Source organism: Oenanthe melanoleuca, chromosome Z, assembly GCF_029582105.1.
Source record: "Oenanthe melanoleuca isolate GR-GAL-2019-014 chromosome Z, OMel1.0, whole genome shotgun sequence".
NCBI lineage: Eukaryota > Metazoa > Chordata > Aves > Passeriformes > Muscicapidae > Oenanthe > Oenanthe melanoleuca.
In genome coordinates, this window is record NC_079362.1 from 30,656,714 (window position 1) to 30,675,936 (window position 19,223).

Sequence of the window (19,223 nt, forward strand, 5' to 3'; positions counted from 1 at the left end):
CTGCTCAGTATTTCAAGCTGGGCACAAGAGCGGGGTAGGAGGGCACATTTGGAATGATGGCATTTGTCTTTCCAAGTCACTGTGAGGCTTGAGGGGGCCCTGCTGTCCTGGAGACGCAGAACACCTGCCTGCCCATGGGAAATGGTGAAGGAGTTCCTTGGGTTTTTTGCCTGCGTGCATGGCTTCTGCATTCCCTATGCAAATGAATTGTTCTCCACCTGTGAGCTTTCCTGCTTTTACCCTTCCATTTCCCTGCACAGTCCAGCCTGCTGGTGGGGCATTGAGTGAGAATGGCTGTGTTTGGTGTCGGAGCCGTAGCTAGAGAAGGATCTTCATGGTGAATGAGAAAAGACTCACGCATCAGTATGGTGCAAGGCTTATCCGTTTATTAGCTGTGCAGTGCTTCTTTTGTACTTAAACACTGTTGCAACATGCGAGGCCAGCAAGCATATCAGTGGTTAGTGAGCATCGTCCATATGTGACTTGCTATTTATTGATTGGTTTCACGCGTTGTTACGACAATTTCTCCACCTCTTGGCTCAAGCAATCCTAGCACCCTACGTCAGTCACGTCTCTTCTACCTATTTGCTACTTTATTCTATTTTCTCTGCCCGTCTACCTTCTCGCTTGCTACTTTAATGTACCTCCTCAGCCTCCTACTGTTGCTACTCTGATTCTTTCCCATCCGCTCATTGTTACTACTTTTTATCTCCTTCACGAATAGCTCAGTGTCAGTATTCTCTCTGAAAAGTACAGAATGATGCAGTTCTCTTAAAGTCAGAGTCTCTCATATTCATGCAACACAGCCAGAGCCCCGACAGCGTGGTGCTTGCTTGCGGGCTGGGGTTAAACCACAGCATGAGAAATAGAGAAAAAGTGGTTTTAATGCAAGAGGAGGGAGAATGTAGCATCCAAATTTTGGAATGGTGGTGGTGATGGTTTTTCTGTTTTCCTAAGCCTGCCTTCCTGTAGCCTGTCCAGCACCTGATCTATTTGGTCTCTGCCTCACACCTTCACTTTTTCTGGGACCGGCCCACTTGGGCCCACTGCTTTCCTCCTACCAGCACTTTGTGAGCTGCCCCAGAGCGTGCTAGAACATTCTTTTCCTGCTTGCTTTACATCCACAGCAGGCGGCTCCCTCTGATGCACGGATGTGGCCAGGGAAGCTCCCAGAGGTGCACCTCAGTTGGGCGAGGCTCCTTGGAAATGCCACGGCAGTGCAGCAGCAGCATGCTGTGTTTGCAGTGGATGTCTTGCTTAGTTTTCCGTGTTTTCTTAAAGCCCACCCGTTTTTAGGCCTGTGTCCCACCTTGTACTGCAGCAAACATGTGAGGAAGAAGATCTACCAAAATGCTTCCTGAGGTTTTGTCCCCCAGCTGTCATTGCAGCGGGGATTTCCTTGGATGTTTCTTTTAGAGCCCTAGCTGGAAGAGGCCTTGTGCTTTACCACAGGGGAATGAGTGGCCAAAGGTCCTGCTGTCTTTTTTGCTTTCCTCACATCATGGTCCCTTCTCAAGTGTTCAGCTTCTCAGTGTGGGCTATAGGGGCTCGGTGTGTCTTTGGAGTCACTCTTAGATGCCTTGAGCAAGAGGTTATGCACTAGGAGGGCTTTTTGTGTGGCTTTGTAGCAGAGGAGAACTTTGCAGGCATTTTTTGGCATTAGCTGTAGAGAAGGTCTGCTTCTACACATGACCTCACCAGCCAGCCTCCTAATTGTGATGTGGAGCTCCTATTGTGATGTCAGGGGCCGCATCCCGGCGCTGTCACGGCAAAGTTGCTGTGCCGAGGCTCGGGAGGCCTCAGTGTGCAGAGCAGCTCTTTGGCACGCTCGCTGCAGGCGGGAGCTGCTGCTTGACGAGGTGTCTGCCAGCAGGCTGCACCCTGACAGCACTCTGAGTATTTTCTTTGTGCCCACAGGTATTGTCCGGTGCAGACTTGAGCAGCACTGCTGCGACCATGGACAGAGTGTGCGCTGCTGCAGTTTGCACGGCTTTTTCTGTGGCTTATTCCGGGTACTTCTTCACCCACCTGGCACGTAAGTAGAGGTTTTTGTTGGGTGCGGCATGTGGAAACCAAAATGCCATGAAGAGGCCTTTGGTTGGGTAAAGCTGCTGTCACCAGCCTCAGCTGAGCAGGGGGTGTCTCTAGGCAGCAGGGCGTGGGCTGCATTTGCCATGTAGCCTGCAGGGCTTGTGCTGCCCCATGCCATGGCACTGGCCTGTGGCAGTGGAGTCTGGAATCTCCTCAGTTTGCTGGCTCAAGCAAGACAGGTTTCAAGACAGGAAGCCTGGGAGAGCTTGGCAGGAGTCCTTGTAAAAACTGTGTGCTGCTCTCCAGGCCTGGGGAGAAGCATCTTCTTGTCTGCATGCGCTCATCCCAGGATGTGTCTGTGGAACTTGACACTTGCTGTGTGCTAAAAGAGACCTTCCCTCTGTGATGAAATCACGGAATCAACTTGGAAATGGCCTCTGAAATCAACATTTCCTCAGAGCTCTTGAATGCTCCTGAGCCCAGCAGCTGTTCTTGTGCTGTGTCACAATAGAACTGCCACCATGGCTAAGGGCTTTTGGGTGAAGCTCTTCTGAGGAAAAGTTTTCAGCAAGCTCATGGCAATTGATGCTTGCCATCTCTTCAGAAAACTGAAGTCCAGCAAAGAGAGGAGCTGTAGCTCCTGCAGGGTGGGGTGGGGCAGAAGCAGCGACTGTTACAGAACCATCTGGACTTTCTTTGTCTCAAGTTTCTGTGGGATGAGTGGCCAAGGAGGACAAAAGGCAGACACAAGACAGTACTTTGTGCTCTTGTCTTGCTTGCTGTGTGACACAAGGGTTGCTGCTGGAGGGAAGCAGTGAAAGCAGAATGCTCTGTCTTTGGCTTGAATTTTTGCTGGGCCTGCCCAGTGCGGGCAGCTTTCTCACAGCATCCGCTTCTTTTTCCCTTGTGTGTTGCAGGTCACATCGCCCGTGCCTGGAGAGAATCCGCTCCTTGGGTGAGTGGGAAAGGAGCCTTTGGCCTTGGGAGCGTTGGACAGTTGTGGAGCACGGCGTGAGCTGGGCGTGCTGCAGTCCAGTGCCAGCCTGCTCGGATGAATGAAAGCACAGTCCAGGCTCTGTGCAGCTGCAGCAGCAGCAGCAGCATCATCCACAGGATTCCTGGCTGTTTCCTCCAGTTCCACTTCAGAGCTTTTTCAGCAGATGAAAGTGGGCTTGCTCGGTGCTTGGAGCCATGATGGAATTTCTCCTGTCCAAGAGAGTGCAGTCTGCTCTGCGTGGCCCATTTTACTTGAGGCTGACCAACTTAGAATGCAGATGGTTTCTCCTAAGCACATGTGACTCTTCAGCTGAATATAAAGAAGGTTGCCTGTCCCTCACATTGCTTTATGTCTGCAGAGCCCAAAACCAACCTCTGAGCTTCCTCTGGCTGCCTGTGTTGCTGAAGAAGAGGCCAAAGGGGAGGAAGATGCCCACCAAGCTGCAGATGCTGCCACTGCAGGGCCTGAGCACCCAGCATCAGTAAGCGCCAGCTCTGGGTAGCCCTGTAGCTGGAGCAGAGCAGAGCTGGAAGTTTCTGATCAGACAGCACCTGCCATGCGTGGCTGAGGATGCTGAGGGCTGGAATCTTTCCAGCACTTCCAGACGCTTCTCTGGCCAGTGTGGCCTGGAAATGGGGTGTGGAATTTGGACGTTTGGGCATCAATTTCCCACTGTTGTGCCAGGGGCTGTGAATTTGTCTCAGCAAGAGACAAGAGGTAGCATTGGGGTGTCTTTGGATGCTCCCGGGGTACAAGTGAGGCCCTTTGTGCCCAGTGGCTGTGCAGGCTCCCCGCCCGATGTGAGGGGAGCTGCACAAACATGCAGTTCACAGCCTTGCAGGATCCACAGGAGACACTGTCCCCTGGAGGGACCTGGTCCTGTCCATGGAGCAGCTGTGGATAGCTAAAGGAAGAGCTGAGATGCAGCAGGGCCTGTAGCTGAATACACGTGAGGTTCTGAAGGACAGGTTCTTTCCTGTCCCTCATGCTGCTGTCTGCCCACAGAGCACAGGGGCAGCTGCCAGCACCTGCTCTGGCTGCCTCAGCAGCCGAGGAAGAGGCTGAAGAGGAGGAAGGTGCCAGTGAAGCTGCCACTGCTGTCAGCCCACGGCCTGAGCTGCCAGCATCAGTAAGTGTCTGCTTTGCTTAGCTGTGTCTATGGTGTCATTTTGTGCATATGTAAAAGCAATCTATGGATTTTGAGCCTGGAGATGGAGTAGGGGCAGCAAATGCCGAGAGGTGAAGAGCCCTGGATGTGGCCGGCAGCATCTTGCTAGGGGCTTGCATTTGTGATGGGATTGCAGGGGCATCTGTGCCAGGCACATTTCTGACCCAAACTCATCTCTTGTCCCAGAGCTCCAGCGCCTCTGTCGTGGCACCTGCACGAGCTGCAGCTGCAGGCTCTGAAGAAGCCGCCAGTCCCCAAGCTGGGAGCTCCAGCACGAGCAGCTCGTGCACCTGGAGCACAAGCAGTTCCTCTGGCGGCACAGAGCAGCTGCGAGAGAGGACAGAGGACGAGTGGCTGGCCATGCTGAGTATGTCCTTTGTGATCCCTGTCTGCTGGAGCAGGGCCTTGTGTGTGCGTGTGTCAGCACGAGCTGTCCCGCCTGGTGCTGCTGCTCAGCTGAGTGTCGGTGCTGTGGCCTCCACACAGGAGCTGTGGTTGTGCTTTGAGGTGCTGAAGGAGCAGCGGGCTGTTGCTCCCGCCTCAGAGGGCAGCCTGGCCTGCTTTGGCTTTGCCTGAGCTTGCCTCGCTGCCCAAGGCAAAGCAGAGCTTGTTTCTGGCTGGGCAGGAAGGCTGTGACCTTGTGAATGCGTGGGCCTCAGGGAGCTGCTGTGGGGCCCAGCTCCTGTGGGCCATGGCCAAGGCCATCTTGAGAGCTGAGCCCAGCCTAAAGCTGGGCCCTCATTGCTAAGGCCCACTGCAGGAGCTGCTCACAGCAGCTGCTGCTCTGGAAAGCCAGAAAGGCCTTGTTTAGGCAAAGTCCTGCTGTCAGCTGGAGATCGCGCCTCTGCTGGGAGCACTTTGCACTGTTCTCCTGGTTCTGGAAAGGTTCTGGTTCCAGAGCCCAAGGTGCCTTTGCTGTTTGCAAGGATTAAAGCTTTTGTTGAGTGTCACAGGGTTTTCTTTGCAAAACAGAAATGTTTTGTTTTTTTAGACAACAATCACTTCTTTTGGTTATGGTTTTCTGATCCCTGTCTCCCCTACAGTTTCCCCATGTGCTCAGATTTCAGTTCACACTTGTAGTTTTGTGCAGGCCATGTTTGCTGCAGAGCTGCTGCTCTTGCTGCTGCTGTTGTTTTGGTGGTGCAGGTGGTGCAGTAATGGTGTTGTTGTTTCTCTCCTGAGTGAGTTGAACGGGCCCAGTGGGCCAGAGAGTGGGGCTGCCTTTCAGATCTGCTGCACGGTGGGATCTCTGTTTTGAAGTCAGCATCTTTCCTTTGCATTTTTACAGGGATGCTGGTGAGCAAAGAAGATCCAGAGGCGAAATATACAGATCTGGAAATCATTGGCAAAGGGTGAGTGCAGCCACAGGTCCTTCTTCAAAGGGAGGGGCTGTGTACTGTGCTGGTGGCACATCTCCCCAGAGTGACATCAGGCAAGCTCCAAAGCTGCTCAGACACTGCCTTGAGACGCTGCCGTCTCTCAGTACTGCTCAGCATTGACAGCTGCGGTCCGAAGGCATGGCAAAGACGCCTGGATGGTGGCAATGTCTTTCCTGCAGCAAAGAGCAGCACCTGGCAGATCTCCTGTTCCCTCAAGCGTGTTGCCCCTGTTTGCCGCTTTTCTCAGGAGAAATAATTTCTGTGTGTCCCAAAAGAATACAGAATACGTGGGAATGAAAGGAGGAAAACTTCATTGCCTCCAAGGTCCAGTTAGTAGCTGAGGGCTGTCAGCTGTCAGTAAAATTTCTTTCCAGTATTTTGCTGAAAACAAGATTGAGTGGTCAGCATGACCACCTTCTAGTCTAGAAGGCAAAAGCAGAAAGGAAAGAAGCAGCTCTCTTTTGTAGCTGAGGTGGAAAAAGTCAAGGCTTCACGGGATTGCCCAATGCCAATGCACTCTAGAGGAAAAGGCAACATCTGTCTGATGTCAGACCCCTCGTGGATCCTGTGAGGTTTAGGCCTTTAGTGGAAAGAATCCACCAATCTGGTCCCTTTTGAAAGGCAGCTCTGCTGACTGGAAATGGGATTGATTTGCAACATTTCCTCTGGGAGGAGCCAAATGTGCAAGAAGTCACCTGAAAAGTGGAGTCCTTCCCGTGTCTTTCGGTGCACCAAAGAGAAGCAGCTGTGGCTGGAGACTACTCTCCTTGTCAGCTGGAGAAAGGATCTGTTACTGGAAGCTTTCCTCTGATTGCTCTTGCATGGCTTCAGGCTTCTCAGAAGGCCTGTGTGCTGCTGCCTGAGTTTGGCAGATAGACTCCAAGGAGAGGTGTGAGCATGCCCAGCGGGAATGTGTGTGTCTGGAAAGATCCCACACGCGCACAGCTCCCGAAAGAGTAATGGGATAAAGTGCAGAGCACAATCTGTGGTGGTGCATTTGCTGTTTGCCCCAGGACTTTGTTTCCTGTTGGAGGGCAGTGTCTGGCACCTGCAGGGACTAAAGGCCTTCTCCTTTCTCTGCTGCTGTTTTGTTTCTAGGGGTTTCGGCACTGTGTGCACGGCGGTGGAGACTGCCACAGGAGAAGAGGTAAGCGTCAAGCAGTGCTGCAGCTCCTGCAGCTCTCCAGTGCCCTCCCCCTTGCTGTGAGCTGTGCCTGAGCTTTGGGTCGCTGGTAGAGCTTTGCTGGAGAGGCAAAGGCAGTGCAGAGCAGAGTCAGCCTGCCGAACAGAGTGGGGACAGAGTTTGTCCTTCTCAGCTGCTGCAAGGAATGCAAAGAAGCCAAGGGGTGTTTTGCAGAGGAGGACATGCTAGGTGGGTCTTAGTGCCGAGGTGGTGTCTCAGAGAATGGCACTGCTCTTTGGGGCTGCAGCTCAGGGCTCCCTGGACTTCTCACTTCTGGCTGTTAGCAAATCCATGGGAATTGTGCTGGTAGTTGCTCAGCCACCTTTAGTGCTACCCTTGGGAAGTGTGCTTAGAGAGAGAGGTCTGCAAGGAGCCTCTCAAGGGCCTAAGCCCTACTCAGAGGCCGGCATGTATCGCTAGAGGTTCAAGGCTTGGGTTGTTTCTTTTTGCACTCAGGCAGGAATTTTAAATGTCAGAGGTTTGCAGAAACGTGTTTTAGTGGAGCAAAATGAAAATTCCTAAAGTGACAAAGTGCAGGGATTGTCTTTTTTGGTGGTGTCCTTAACGATGCGGTCATCATCAGGGCATTTTTTCCATAAGATCTGTAGGGCTGTATTTCTTATGGTGGATAAAGGTGAGGATGTTTCTAGGGTGACATTTTATCTCTCATGTCCGTAAAAGTTTGCTTTCTTGTTGTGTAGTGGGCTGCTGGAGTCATGATCAAGCCCCCCATGTTCCCTATGTGGTCCTGTGGCAAACTACTTTGGTTCATGGTTTGCATGTCATTTTAGGTGGCCATTAAGAAAATTAGTCTCCTGCAAGAGAGCAGCAAGGAGCTATGCGTGAAGGAAATCCAGGTCATGCGGGACAATAAGGACGGCAACCTGGTGAACTATATAGACAGGTGAGTGGTTCTGCTCTTCTGCCATGGGCGGTCACTCACCTCCTGCAAGGCAGAGCTTCAACCACTCCTCTGGTTGCTGGCAGAGGGTGGAGCTGTTTATTCCTGTTTCTGGGCTGATCTACAGCATCTTGGATGAGACTGCTTTGGGAGCTGCATTAATCTTTTTCTGCCATATCTAGTTGCAAGTGCACTTTCAAAGGCCAGGACTCGGCCCTATTTTACTGAGCCAACAGCCTCAAAGTTGCTGTGCTGCCTCCATGTTTTCCTGTTGGCTTTGGGGTTTGGTTTCTTTCCCAAGGTTCTGAAGTGCTGACAAAGCACTACAGGATGTAGTTCCCTTGGCCTGTTGCATTGGTGTGGATAGCAAGCAGTCTTTTAGACTGCACAGAGTTCAAGCCCTGTAGAGCCTAGTGAATGACTATTCCCTTCCTCCTGTCTTCCTTGGAGAGAGACACGGAAACAAGAATCCACCAGGTCATGCAGGAGCGCGCATTCATCTCCAGGCTGTTGTTTCCTCCTTTCAGCTACCTGGTGCACGAGGAACTCTGGCTCGTGATGGAATACATGGACGGAGGTTCCTTACACGATGTCATCAGGGAGACCAGGATGGCAGAAGGAGAGATTGCAGTCGTCTCTCGGGAGGTGAGGGACGGCGCTTGTGCTTCCCGTGCCTTGGGTGGGATGGGTGGCAAGGAGGGGATTGATTTTACCTTCCGAGCTTCCTTTCTGCCTTTCTCTTATGACTGCCAGGAGCAAGAGCCTCTGAAGTGCCTGCCAACGTGCAGGCCCTTCTTCTAGTCTGTTTCTTTGTCTTTGCCACTCTAAACACTTGCCTGGAGCCTGCGTGTACTGCATTCCGTCCCGGTAAGAGCAAACGTGCTGGTGGCACAATATCAACAGAGTGGGAAAGACAAAGAGATACTCGCAGGACTCTCAGAGAGCTCAGCCTCAAAGGAGAGCCTTGCACCCAAAGTGGGATTTGCAAAAGCACCCGCTGCCATGTGGCTGGAGAGAGCACAGCCCCTGCAGCAGTGCTCCTTCAGTCTGTGGTTGCAGGGCACTGGTCAGCTGAAATAATTGCCCTTTCTCTTTCCAAAATGAACACACCCTCACTGAGAAAGGCACTGCTGTGCTCGTGTTGGAGCAGCAAGCTCTTGCCCTTGCCAGCAGCCTTTCCTGCCACGGCTCAGCACTGCCCAGCAAGTCTGTCTTGCAGATGTGCCGCTTCCCTGCTTGTGGGATGCAATCAGATGAGGGACTCCTAGGCTCATGTTTCTTTTTCCTCCCTCAGTGCCTGCAAGGCCTGGATTTCCTTCACTCCAAGCAAGTGATCCACCGAGACATCAAAAGCCACAACATTCTCCTGAGCTTGGATGGATCTGTCAAGTTGGGTGGGTGTTGTTGGCCAGGCTCAGCCGTGCTGGGCTGCGGGGTGGGGGTGCCTTTGAGTGACTGCCAGATCCCCGGCAGTGGTGCCTGTGGCAGTGCAGGCTGCCCTGCAGCAAGGGCAGAGCACAGCCACAAGGTGCAGGGCGGTGTGGCTGGGAAGAAGGTGTCAGGAGGGGCTTTGGCTTGTGTGTGTCCCTTCCCAAGCAAGGCAGTTTCACTCTCGAGCTTCAGGGGACTAAAAGCCACTGTGTGAAATCGGGGGCTTTTGCTGAATGGCCAATCCCATATTCCCTCAGCTGCAGGCCTAAGGAAGGCCAGCATGGCCCCTTCTGCAGCTGGTTTGCCCACTGCCTTCTTGGACATTGCTAGAGGGGGGAATTCTTCTGTTTGCTTTCCTAATTCACGCTGGCTTGATCAGAGTGGTTTTTTTCTCCTCAGCTGATTTTGGACTCGCTGCTCAGCTCACGGCTGAGCAGAGCAAACGGAGATCAGCTGTCGGCACTACTTACTGGATGGCGCCAGAGATTTTCACCAGGAAGCCCTATGGCCCCAAAGTGGACATCTGGTCCTTTGGCATCGTGGGCATCGAGATGGTGGAAGGAGCGCCTCCTTACCTGATGAAAACCTCCCGCACGGTGCGCTGCAACTTCTCTCACAGCCTCCTGTCACTCTAGCAAAATCTGTCCCCATCCTTCTGCCTGGGAAGCTTGGTAACACCTGGAGACCATGGGTTCTGGGCTGCATAGTCTCTTGTGCATCGTTCCCTGCTTTTTCCCCTTGCCATTTAATTATGAAGAGCCCAAAAATCTATGATGCCCTTTGCTTGATGGAAGCTTTGCCTAAGGGAGCAGCGAGCAGCGCCGAGCTGAATTTTTGGAAAAAAACCTTGGCAATAGCAGAGTTCGACCAAAGTCCCTCTTCCAAATGGACTCTAAGAGGTGGTGTCAGTCCTCAGAGAAGCAAAGGGTGCTTTTGCTGATCAAGTGGCTCCTAATTCCATCAGGCAATGAAATCAGGGCCCAAGGCAGGAGCCTTTGCACATTGGGCAGGCTGTGCTTGCCTCTGGCTTTGCGTTCTGTTGCTTGGGCTAGGAAAGGCATGTGCCACCCTCTGGCAGGGAGGAAAGCGCCACTGGAGAGTGGAGCTTGCGCAGTGGGGTGTGGGTGAGCAGTTTTGGGTGCGAAGGAGACAGGTGCAGTGTGACCTTGCCTTCTACTCCAGGTTGGACAGCTGATCAGCACCGGGGGCACCCCGAAGCTGCAGAACCCCAGGCAGCAGTCCCCTTGGCTGCGAGACTTTCTGCGCTGCTGCCTGCAGACAGACGAGGACAGGCGCTGGTGTGCCCAGGAACTTCTGCAGGTAAAAGGCAGAGCGGCCGCAGGGTGCGCCAGCTGCCCGCTGCCAGGGGCTCCTCCTGGGCTCGAGTGCAAGGCGTCAGATGGGCCCTGCTCCTAAGATTCTCCAGTCTGGGGGCTTTTTGAAGGAAAAGCAAGGAGAATCTTGGCCTGGGAGGACTGGCTTTGAAGGAGCCTTTCAAGGTCACCAAGACCAAACCTCCTTAAGCTGAAGACATCTGGCTTCATGCCTTTGTGGGATTGTGAGCCATGGTTTCCCGTGGTAGCAGGGTCCTGGACGTGGAGACAGAGGTGCACAGCGTGCCCTCCTTTCTGTCTCTTTCTGGTAGACAGAGAAAGGCTGTTTCAGCCTGTGAGGAAAGTAGATGTTCATGTCTTCTTTTTCTCTTTGGGCAGCATCCGTTTGTAACCTCAGCCAAGCCGACCTCCAGCCTGACGCCTCTGATCATGGCAGCACAGCAGTTATGGCTGACAGCAGATACTAGCCCTGGAAGAGGCCATTGTTGTTTGCTGTAGTTTGTAGCTCGTAGTTTCTAGTTTGTAGTTTCTAGTTTCTGGCAGGTAGTTTGTTTAGATTGATAGTCAAAATAAATACTTTAAAACCTTCACTGTGTTGGAAGCTTCCCTTTGTTCTCAACCTATGAACAAGGTCTAAATTTTCTTCTTAATGGTCAGGCGTTTCTAAACCATGGATGGGCACAGATTGTGGCACAGTTTGGAAGTGGGCAGAGTTCTTCTTCCTTCATTGCCTCCAGGCCACGACCTCCTGTGAAGATACAGGCTTGTAGCTGTGAAGAGAGGAGCAGAGTAGAACGAAAGCGAGCAGAGCAGTGGTGTCACTGCTGGGGACGCCACTGTGGCCGTGGTTGGGTTGGAGCTCCAGGGAAAAGGTTGGGAGTGTCTATGCTGCTCTGGGCAGAGGAGGAGGCAGCCAGGCTTCTCCACAGGCTCAGGTGCAGGTGAGTGTCCAGCGGGAATGTGAATCCTTCATGGGTACTACGGCCAACGTGAGGGAGTGAAAACTTCTGCAGTTTTGGATCTGCGTGAGCCACGGCCTGTGTCAGCGGGGCACCCACCACAGCTGAAGGAGCTGCCCAGACAGAGCTGCCTGGGGTCACGCTGCGTGCCAGGAGGCTGGGAGGAGACACAGCCAGGGCAGGTGACCCAAAGTGGCCGAGGAGCTGTTCCAGACCCTCTGACATCCTGCTCAGTATTTCAAGCTGGGCACAAGAGCGGGGTAGGAGGGCACATTTGGAATGATGGCATTTGTCTTTCCAAGTCACTGTGAGGCTTGAGGGGGCCCTGCTGTCCTGGAGACACAGAACACCTGCCTGCCCATGGGAAATGGTGAAGGAGTTCCTTGGGTTTTTTGCCTGTGTGCATGGCTTCTGCATTCCCTATGCAAATGAATTGTTCTCCACCTGTGAGCTTTCCTGCTTTTACCCTTCCATTTCCCTGCACAGTCCAGCCTGCTGGTGGGGCATTGAGTGAGAATGGCTGTGTTTGGTGTCGGAGCCGTAGCTAGAGAAGGATCTTCATGGTGAATGAGAAAAGACTCACGCATCAGTATGGTGCAAGGCTTATCCGTTTATTAGCTGTGCACTGCTTCTTTTGTACTTAAACACTGTTGCAACACGCGAGGCCAGCAAGCATATCAGTGGTTAGTGAGCATCGTCCATATGTGACTTGTTATTTATTGATTGGTTTCACGCGTTGTTACGACAATTTCTCCACCTCTTGGCTCAAGCAATCCTAGCACCCTACGTCAGTCACGTCTCTTCTACCTATTTGCTACTTTATTCTATTTTCTCTGCCCGTCTACCTTCTCGCTTGCTACTTTAATGTACCTCCTCAGCCTCCTACTGTTGCTACTCTGATTCTTTCCCATCCGCTCATTGTTACTACTTTTTATCTCCTTCACGAATAGCTCAGTGTCAGTATTCTCTCTGAAAAGTACAGAATGATGCAGTTCTCTTAAAGTCAGAGTCTCTCATATTCATGCAACACAGCCAGAGCCCCGACAGCGTGGTGCTTGCTTGCGGGCTGGGGTTAAACCACAGCATGAGAAATAGAGAAAAAGTGGTTTTAATGCAAGAGGAGGGAGAATGTAGCATCCAAATTTTGGAATGGTGGTGGTGATGGTTTTTCTGTTTTCCTAAGCCTGCCTTCCTGTAGCCTGTCCAGCACCTGATCTATTTGGACTCTGCCTCACACCTTCACTTTTTCTGGGACCGGCCCACTTGGGCCCACTGCTTTCCTCCTACCAGCACTTTGTGAGCTGCCCCAGAGCGTGCTAGAACATTCTTTTCCTGCTTGCTTTACATCCACAGCAGGCGGCTCCCTCTGATGCACGGATGTGGCCAGGGAAGCTCCCAGAGGTGCACCTCAGTTGGGCGAGGCTCCTTGGAAATGCCACGGCAGTGCAGCAGCAGCATGGTGTGTTTGCAGTGGATGTCTTGCTTAGTTTTCCGTGTTTTCTTAAAGCCCACCCGTTTTTAGGCCTGTGTCCCACCTTGTACTGCAGCAAACATGTGAGGAAGAAGATCTACCAAAATGCTTCCTGAGGTTTTGTCCCCCAGCTGTCATTGCAGCGGGGATTTCCTTGGATGTTTCTTTTAGAGCCCTAGCTGGAAGAGGCCTTGTGCTTTACCACAGGGGAATGAGTGGCCAAAGGTCCTGCTGTCTTTTTTGCTTTCCTCACATCATGGTCCCTTCTCAAGTGTTCAGCTTCTCAGTGTGGGCTATAGGGGCTCGGTGTGTCTTTGGAGTCACTCTTAGATGCCTTGAGCAAGAGGTTATGCACTAGGAGGGCTTTTTGTGTGGCTTTGTAGCAGAGAACTTTGCAGGCATTTTTTGGCATTAGCTGTAGAGAAGGTCTGCTTCTACACATGACGTCACCAGCCAGCCTCCTAATTGTGATGTGGAGCTCCTATTGTGATGTCAGGGGCCGCATCCCGGCGCTGTCACGGCAAAGTTGCTGTGCCGAGGCTCGGGAGGCCTCAGTGTGCAGAGCAGCTCTTTGGCACGCTCGCTGCAGGCGGGAGCTGCTGCTTGACGAGGTGTCTGCCAGCAGGCTGCACCCTGACAGCACTCTGAGTATTTTCTTTGTGCCCACAGGTATTGTCCGGTGCAGACTTGAGCAGCACTGCTGCGACCATGGACAGAGTGTGCGCTGCTGCAGTTTGCACGGCTTTTTCTGTGGCTTATTCCGGGTACTTCTTCACCCACCTGGCACGTAAGTAGAGGTTTTTGTTGGGTGCGGCATGTGGAAACCAAAATGCCATGAAGAGGCCTTTGGTTGGGTAAAGCTGCTGTCACCAGCCTCAGCTGAGCAGGGGGTGTCTCTAGGCAGCAGGGCGTGGGCTGCATTTGCCATGTAGCCTGCAGGGCTTGTGCTGCCCCATGCCATGGCATGGCCTGTGGCAGTGGAGTCTGGGAATCTCCTCAGTTTGCTGGCTCAAGCAAGACAGGTTTCAAGACAGGAAGCCTGGGAGAGCTTGGCAGGAGTCCTTGTAAAAACTGTGTGCTGCTCTCCAGGCCTGGGGAGAAGCATCTTCTTGTCTGCATGCGCTCATCCCAGGATGTGTCTGTGGAACTTGACACTTGCTGTGTGCTAAAAGAGACCTTCCCTCTGTGATGAAATCACGGAATCAACTTGGAAATGGCCTCTGAAATCAACATTTCCTAAGAGCTCTTGAATGCTCCTGAGCCCAGCAGCTGTTCTTGTGCTGTGTCACAATAGAACTGCCACCATGGCTAAGGGCTTTTGGGTGAAGCTCTTCTGAGGAAAAGTTTTCAGCAAGCTCATGGCAATTGATGCTTGCCATCTCTTCAGAAAACTGAAGTCCAGCAAAGAGAGGAGCTGTAGCTCCTGCAGGGCTGGGGTGGGGCAGAAGCAGCGACTGTTACAGAACCATCTGGACTTTCTTTGTCTCAAGTTTCTGTGGGATGAGTGGCCAAGGAGGACAAAAGGCAGACACAAGACAGTACTTTGTGCTCTTGTCTTGCTTGCTGTGTGACACAAGGGTTGCTGCTGGAGGGAAGCAGTGAAAGCAGAATGCTCTGTCTTTGGCTTGAATTTTTGCTGGGCCTGCCCAGTGCGGGCAGCTTTCTCACAGCATCCGCTTCTTTTTCCCTTGTGTGTTGCAGGTCACATCGCCCGTGCCTGGAGAGAATCCGCTCCTTGGGTGAGTGGGAAAGGAGCCTTTGGCCTTGGGAGCGTTGGACAGTTGTGGAGCACGGCGTGAGCTGGGCGTGCTGCAGTCCAGTGCCAGCCTGCTCGGATGAATGAAAGCACAGTCCAGGCTCTGTGCAGCTGCAGCAGCAGCAGCAGCATCATCCACAGGATTCCTGGCTGTTTCCTCCAGTTCCACTTCAGAGCTTTTTCAGCAGATGAAAGTGGGCTTGCTCGGTGCTTGGAGCCATGATGGAATTTCTCCTGTCCAAGAGAGTGCAGTCTGCTCTGCGTGGCCCATTTTACTTGAGGCTGACCAACTTAGAATGCAGATGGTTTCTCCTAAGCACATGTGACTCTTCAGCTGAATATAAAGAAGGTTGCCTGTCCCTCACATTGCTTTATGTCTGCAGAGCCCAAAACCAACCTCTGAGCTTCCTCTGGCTGCCTGTGTTGCTGAAGAAGAGGCCAAAGGGGAGGAAGATGCCCACCAAGCTGCAGATGCTGCCACTGCAGGGCCTGAGCACCCAGCATCAGTAAGCGCCAGCTCTGGGTAGCCCTGTAGCTGGAGCAGAGCAGAGCTGGAAGTTTCTGATCAGACAGCACCTGCCATGCGTGGCTGAGGATGCTGAGGGCTGGAATCTTTCCAGCACTTCCAGACGCTCTCTGGCCAGTGTGGCCTGGAAATGGGGTGTGGAATTTGGACGTTTGGGCATCAATTTCCCACTGTTGTGCCAGGGGCTGTGAATTTGTCTCAGCAAGAGACAAGAGGTAGCATTGGGGTGTCTTTGGATGCTCCTGGGGTACAAGTGAGGCCCTTTGTGCCCAGTGGCTGTGCAGGCTCCCTGCCCGATGTGAGGGGAGCTGCACAAACATGCAGTTCACAGCCTTGCAGGATCCACAGGAGACACTGTCCCCTGGAGGGACCTGGTCCTGTCCATGGAGCAGCTGTGGATAGCTAAAGGAAGAGCTGAGATGCAGCAGGGGCCTGTAGCTGAATACACGTGAGGTTCTGAAGGACAGGTTCTTTCCTGTCCCTCATGCTGCTGTCTGCCCACAGAGCACAGGGGCAGTGCCAGCACCTGCTCTGGCTGCCTCAGCAGCCGAGGAAGAGGCTGAAGAGGAGGAAGGTGCCAGTGAAGCTGCCACTGCTGTCAGCCCACGGCCTGAGCTGCCAGCATCAGTAAGTGTCTGCTTTGCTTAGCTGTGTCTATGGTGTCATTTTGTGCATATGTAAAAGCAATCTATGGATTTTGAGCCTGGAGATGGAGTAGGGGCAGCAAATGCCGAGAGGTGAAGAGCCCTGGATGTGGCCGGCAGCATCTTGCTAGGGGCTTGCATTTGAGATGGGATTGCAGGGGCATCTGTGCCAGGCACATTTCTGACCCAAACTCATCTCTTGTCCCAGAGCTCCAGCGCCTCTGTCGTGGCACCTGCACGAGCTGCAGCTGCAGGCTCTGAAGAAGCCGCCAGTCCCCAAGCTGGGAGCTCCAGCACGAGCAGCTCGTGCACCTGGAGCACAAGCAGTTCCTCTGGCGGCACAGAGCAGCTGCGAGAGAGGACAGAGGACGAGTGGCTGGCCATGCTGAGTATGTCCTTTGTGATCCCTGTCTGCTGGAGCAGGGCCTTGTGTGTGCGTGTGTCAGCACGAGCTGTCCCGCCTGGTGCTGCTGCTCAGCTGAGTGTCGGTGCTGTGGCCTCCACACAGGAGCTGTGGTTGTGCTTTGAGGTGCTGAAGGAGCAGCGGGCTGTTGCTCCCGCCTCAGAGGGCAGCCTGGCCTGCTTTGGCTTTGCCTGAGCTTGCCTCGCTGCCCAAGGCAAAGCAGAGCTTGTTTCTGGCTGGGCAGGAAGGCTGTGACCTTGTGAATGCGTGGGCCTCAGGGAGCTGCTGTGGGGCCCAGCTCCTGTGGGCCATGGCCAAGGCCATCTTGAGAGCTGAGCCCAGCCTAAAGCTGGGCCCTCATTGCTAAGGCCCACTGCAGGAGCTGCTCACAGCAGCTGCTGCTCTGGAAAGCCAGAAAGGCCTTGTTTAGGCAAAGTCCTGCTGTCAGCTGGAGATCGCGCCTCTGCTGGGAGCACTTTGCACTGTTCTTCTGGTTCTGGAAAGGTTCTGGTTCCAGAGCCCAAGGTGCCTTTGCTGTTTGCAAGGATTAAAGCTTTTGTTGAGTGTCACAGGGTTTTCTTTGCAAAACAGAAATGTTTTGTTTTTTTAGACAACAATCACTTCTTTTGGTTATGGTTTTCTGATCCCTGTCTCCCCTACAGTTTCCCCATGTGCTCAGATTTCAGTTCACACTTGTAGTTTTGTGCAGGCCATGTTTGCTGCAGAGCTGCTGCTCTTGCTGCTGCTGTTGTTTTGGTGGTGCAGGTGGTGCAGTAATGGTGTTGTTGTTTCTCTCCTGAGTGAGTTGAACGGGCCCAGTGGGCCAGAGAGTGGGGCTGCCTTTCAGATCTGCTGCACGGTGGGATCTCTGTTTTGAAGTCAGCATCTTTCCTTTGCATTTTTACAGGGATGCTGGTGAGCAAAGAGATCCAGAGGCTAAATATACAGATCTGGAAATCATTGGCAAAGGGTGAGTGCAGCCACAGGTCCTTCTTCAAAGGGAGGGGCTGTGTAGTGCTGGTGGCACATCTCCCCAGAGTGACGTCAGGCAAGCTCCAAAGCTGCTCAGACACTGCCTTGAGACGCTGCCGTCTCTCAGTACTGCTCAGCATTGACAGCTGCGGTCCGAAGGCATGGCAAAGACGCCTGGATGGTGGCAATGTCTTTCCTGCAGCAAAGTGCAGCACCTGGCAGATCTCCTGTTCCCTCAAGCGTGTTGCCCCTGTTTGCCGCTTTTCTCAGGAGAAATAATTTCTGTGTGTCCCAAAAGAATACAGAATACGTGGGAATGAAAGGAGGAAAACTTCATTGCCTCCAAGGTCCAGTTAGTAGCTGAGGGCTGTCAGCTGTCAGTAAAATTTCTTTCCAGTATTTTGCTGAAAACAAGATTGAGTGGTCAGCATGACCACCTTCTAGTCTAGAAGGCAAAAGCAGAAAGGAAAGAAGCAGCTCTCTTTTGTAGCTGAGGTGGAAAAAGTCAAGGCTTCACGGGATTGCCCAATGCCAATGCACTCTAGAGGAAAAGGCAACATCTGTCTGATGTCAGACCCCTCAGTGGATCCTGTGAGGTTTAGGCCTTTAGTGGAAAGAATCCACCAATCTGGTCCCTTTTGAAAGGCAGCTCTGCTGACTGGAAATGGGATTGATTTGCAACATTTCCTCTGGGAGGAGCCAAACGTGCAAGAAGTCACCTGAAAAGTGGAGTCCTTCCCGTGTCTTTCGGTGCACCAAAGAGAAGCAGCTGTGGCTGGAGACTACTCTCCTTGTCAGCTGGAGAAAGGATCTGTTACTGGAAGCTTTCCTCTGATTGCTCTTGCATGGCTTCAGGCTTCACAGAAGGCCTGTGTGCTGCTGCCTGAATTTGGCAGATAGACTCCAAGGAGAGGTGTGAGCATGCCCAGCGGGAATGTGTGTGTCTGGAAAGATCCCACACATGCACAGCTCCCGAAAGAGTAATGGGATAAAGTGCAGAGCACAATCTGTGGTGGTGCATTTGCTGTTTGTCCCAGGACTTTGTTTCCTGTTGGAGTGCAGTGTCTGGCACCTGCAGGGACTAAAGGCCTTCTCCTTTCTCTGCTGCTGTTTTGTTTCTAGGGGTTTCGGCACTGTGTGCACGGCAGTGGAGACTGCCATAGGAGAAGAGGTAAGCGTCAAGCAGTGCTGCAGCTCCTGCAGCTCTCCAGTGCCCTCCCCCTTGCTGTGAGCTGTGCCTTTGAGCTTTGGGTCGCTGGTGAGCTTTGCAGGAGAGGCAAAGGCAGTGCAGAGCAGAGTCAGCCTGCCGAACAGAGTGGGGACAGAGTTTGTCCTTCTCAGCTGCTGCAAGGAATGCAAAGAAGCCAAGGGGTGTTTTGCAGAGGAGGACATGCTAGGTGGGTCTTAGTGCCGAGGGGGTGTCTCAGAGAATGGCACTGCTCTTTGGGGCTGCAGCTCAGGGCTCCCTGGACTTCTCACTTCTGGCTGTTAGCAAATCCATGGGAATTGTGCTGGTAGTTGCTCAGCCACCTTCAGTGCTGCCCTTGGGAAGTGTGCTTAGAGAGAGAGGTCTGCAAGGAGCCTCTCAAGGGCTTAAGCCCTACTCAGAGGCCGGCATGTATCGCTAGAGGTTCAAGGCTTGGGTTGTTTCTTTTTGCACTCAGGCAGGAATTTTAAATGTCAGAGGTTTGCAGAAACGTGTTTTAGTGGAGCAAAATGAAAATTCCTAAAGTGACAAAGTGCAGGGATTGTCTTTTTTGGTGGTGTCCTTAACGATGCGGTCATCATCAGGGCATTTTTTCCATAAGATCTGTAGGGCTGTATTTCTTATGGTGGATAAAGGTGAGGATGTTTCTAGGGTGACATTTTATTTCTCATGTCCGTAAAAGTTTGCTTTCTTGTTGTGTAGTGGGCTGCTGGAGTCATGATCAAGCCCCCCATGTTCCCTATGTGGTCCTGTGGCAAACTACTTTGGTTCATGGTTTGCATGTCATTTTAGGTGGCCATTAAGAAAATTAGTCTCCTGCAAGAGAGCAGCAACGAGCTATGCGTGAAGGAAATCCAGGTC

The 19,223-nt window shown here is 52.7% G+C and overlaps 1 protein-coding gene across 1 annotated transcript; it reads left to right on the forward strand.

Moving 5' to 3' along the window:
* Positions 1–1,956: 1,956 nt before the first annotated feature.
* Positions 1,957–10,922, forward strand: LOC130265448 (serine/threonine-protein kinase PAK 3-like). The gene is made up of 12 exons (XM_056514548.1): positions 1,957–2,035; positions 2,949–2,986; positions 3,387–3,509; positions 4,383–4,563; positions 5,485–5,548; positions 6,674–6,722; positions 7,550–7,662; positions 8,187–8,304; positions 8,954–9,053; positions 9,490–9,686; positions 10,273–10,410; positions 10,803–10,922. Exons 1-12 carry the CDS (start codon positions 1,957–1,959, stop codon positions 10,920–10,922), a joined length of 1,320 nt encoding a protein of 439 aa, XP_056370523.1.
* Positions 10,923–19,223: the final 8,301 nt, after the last annotated feature.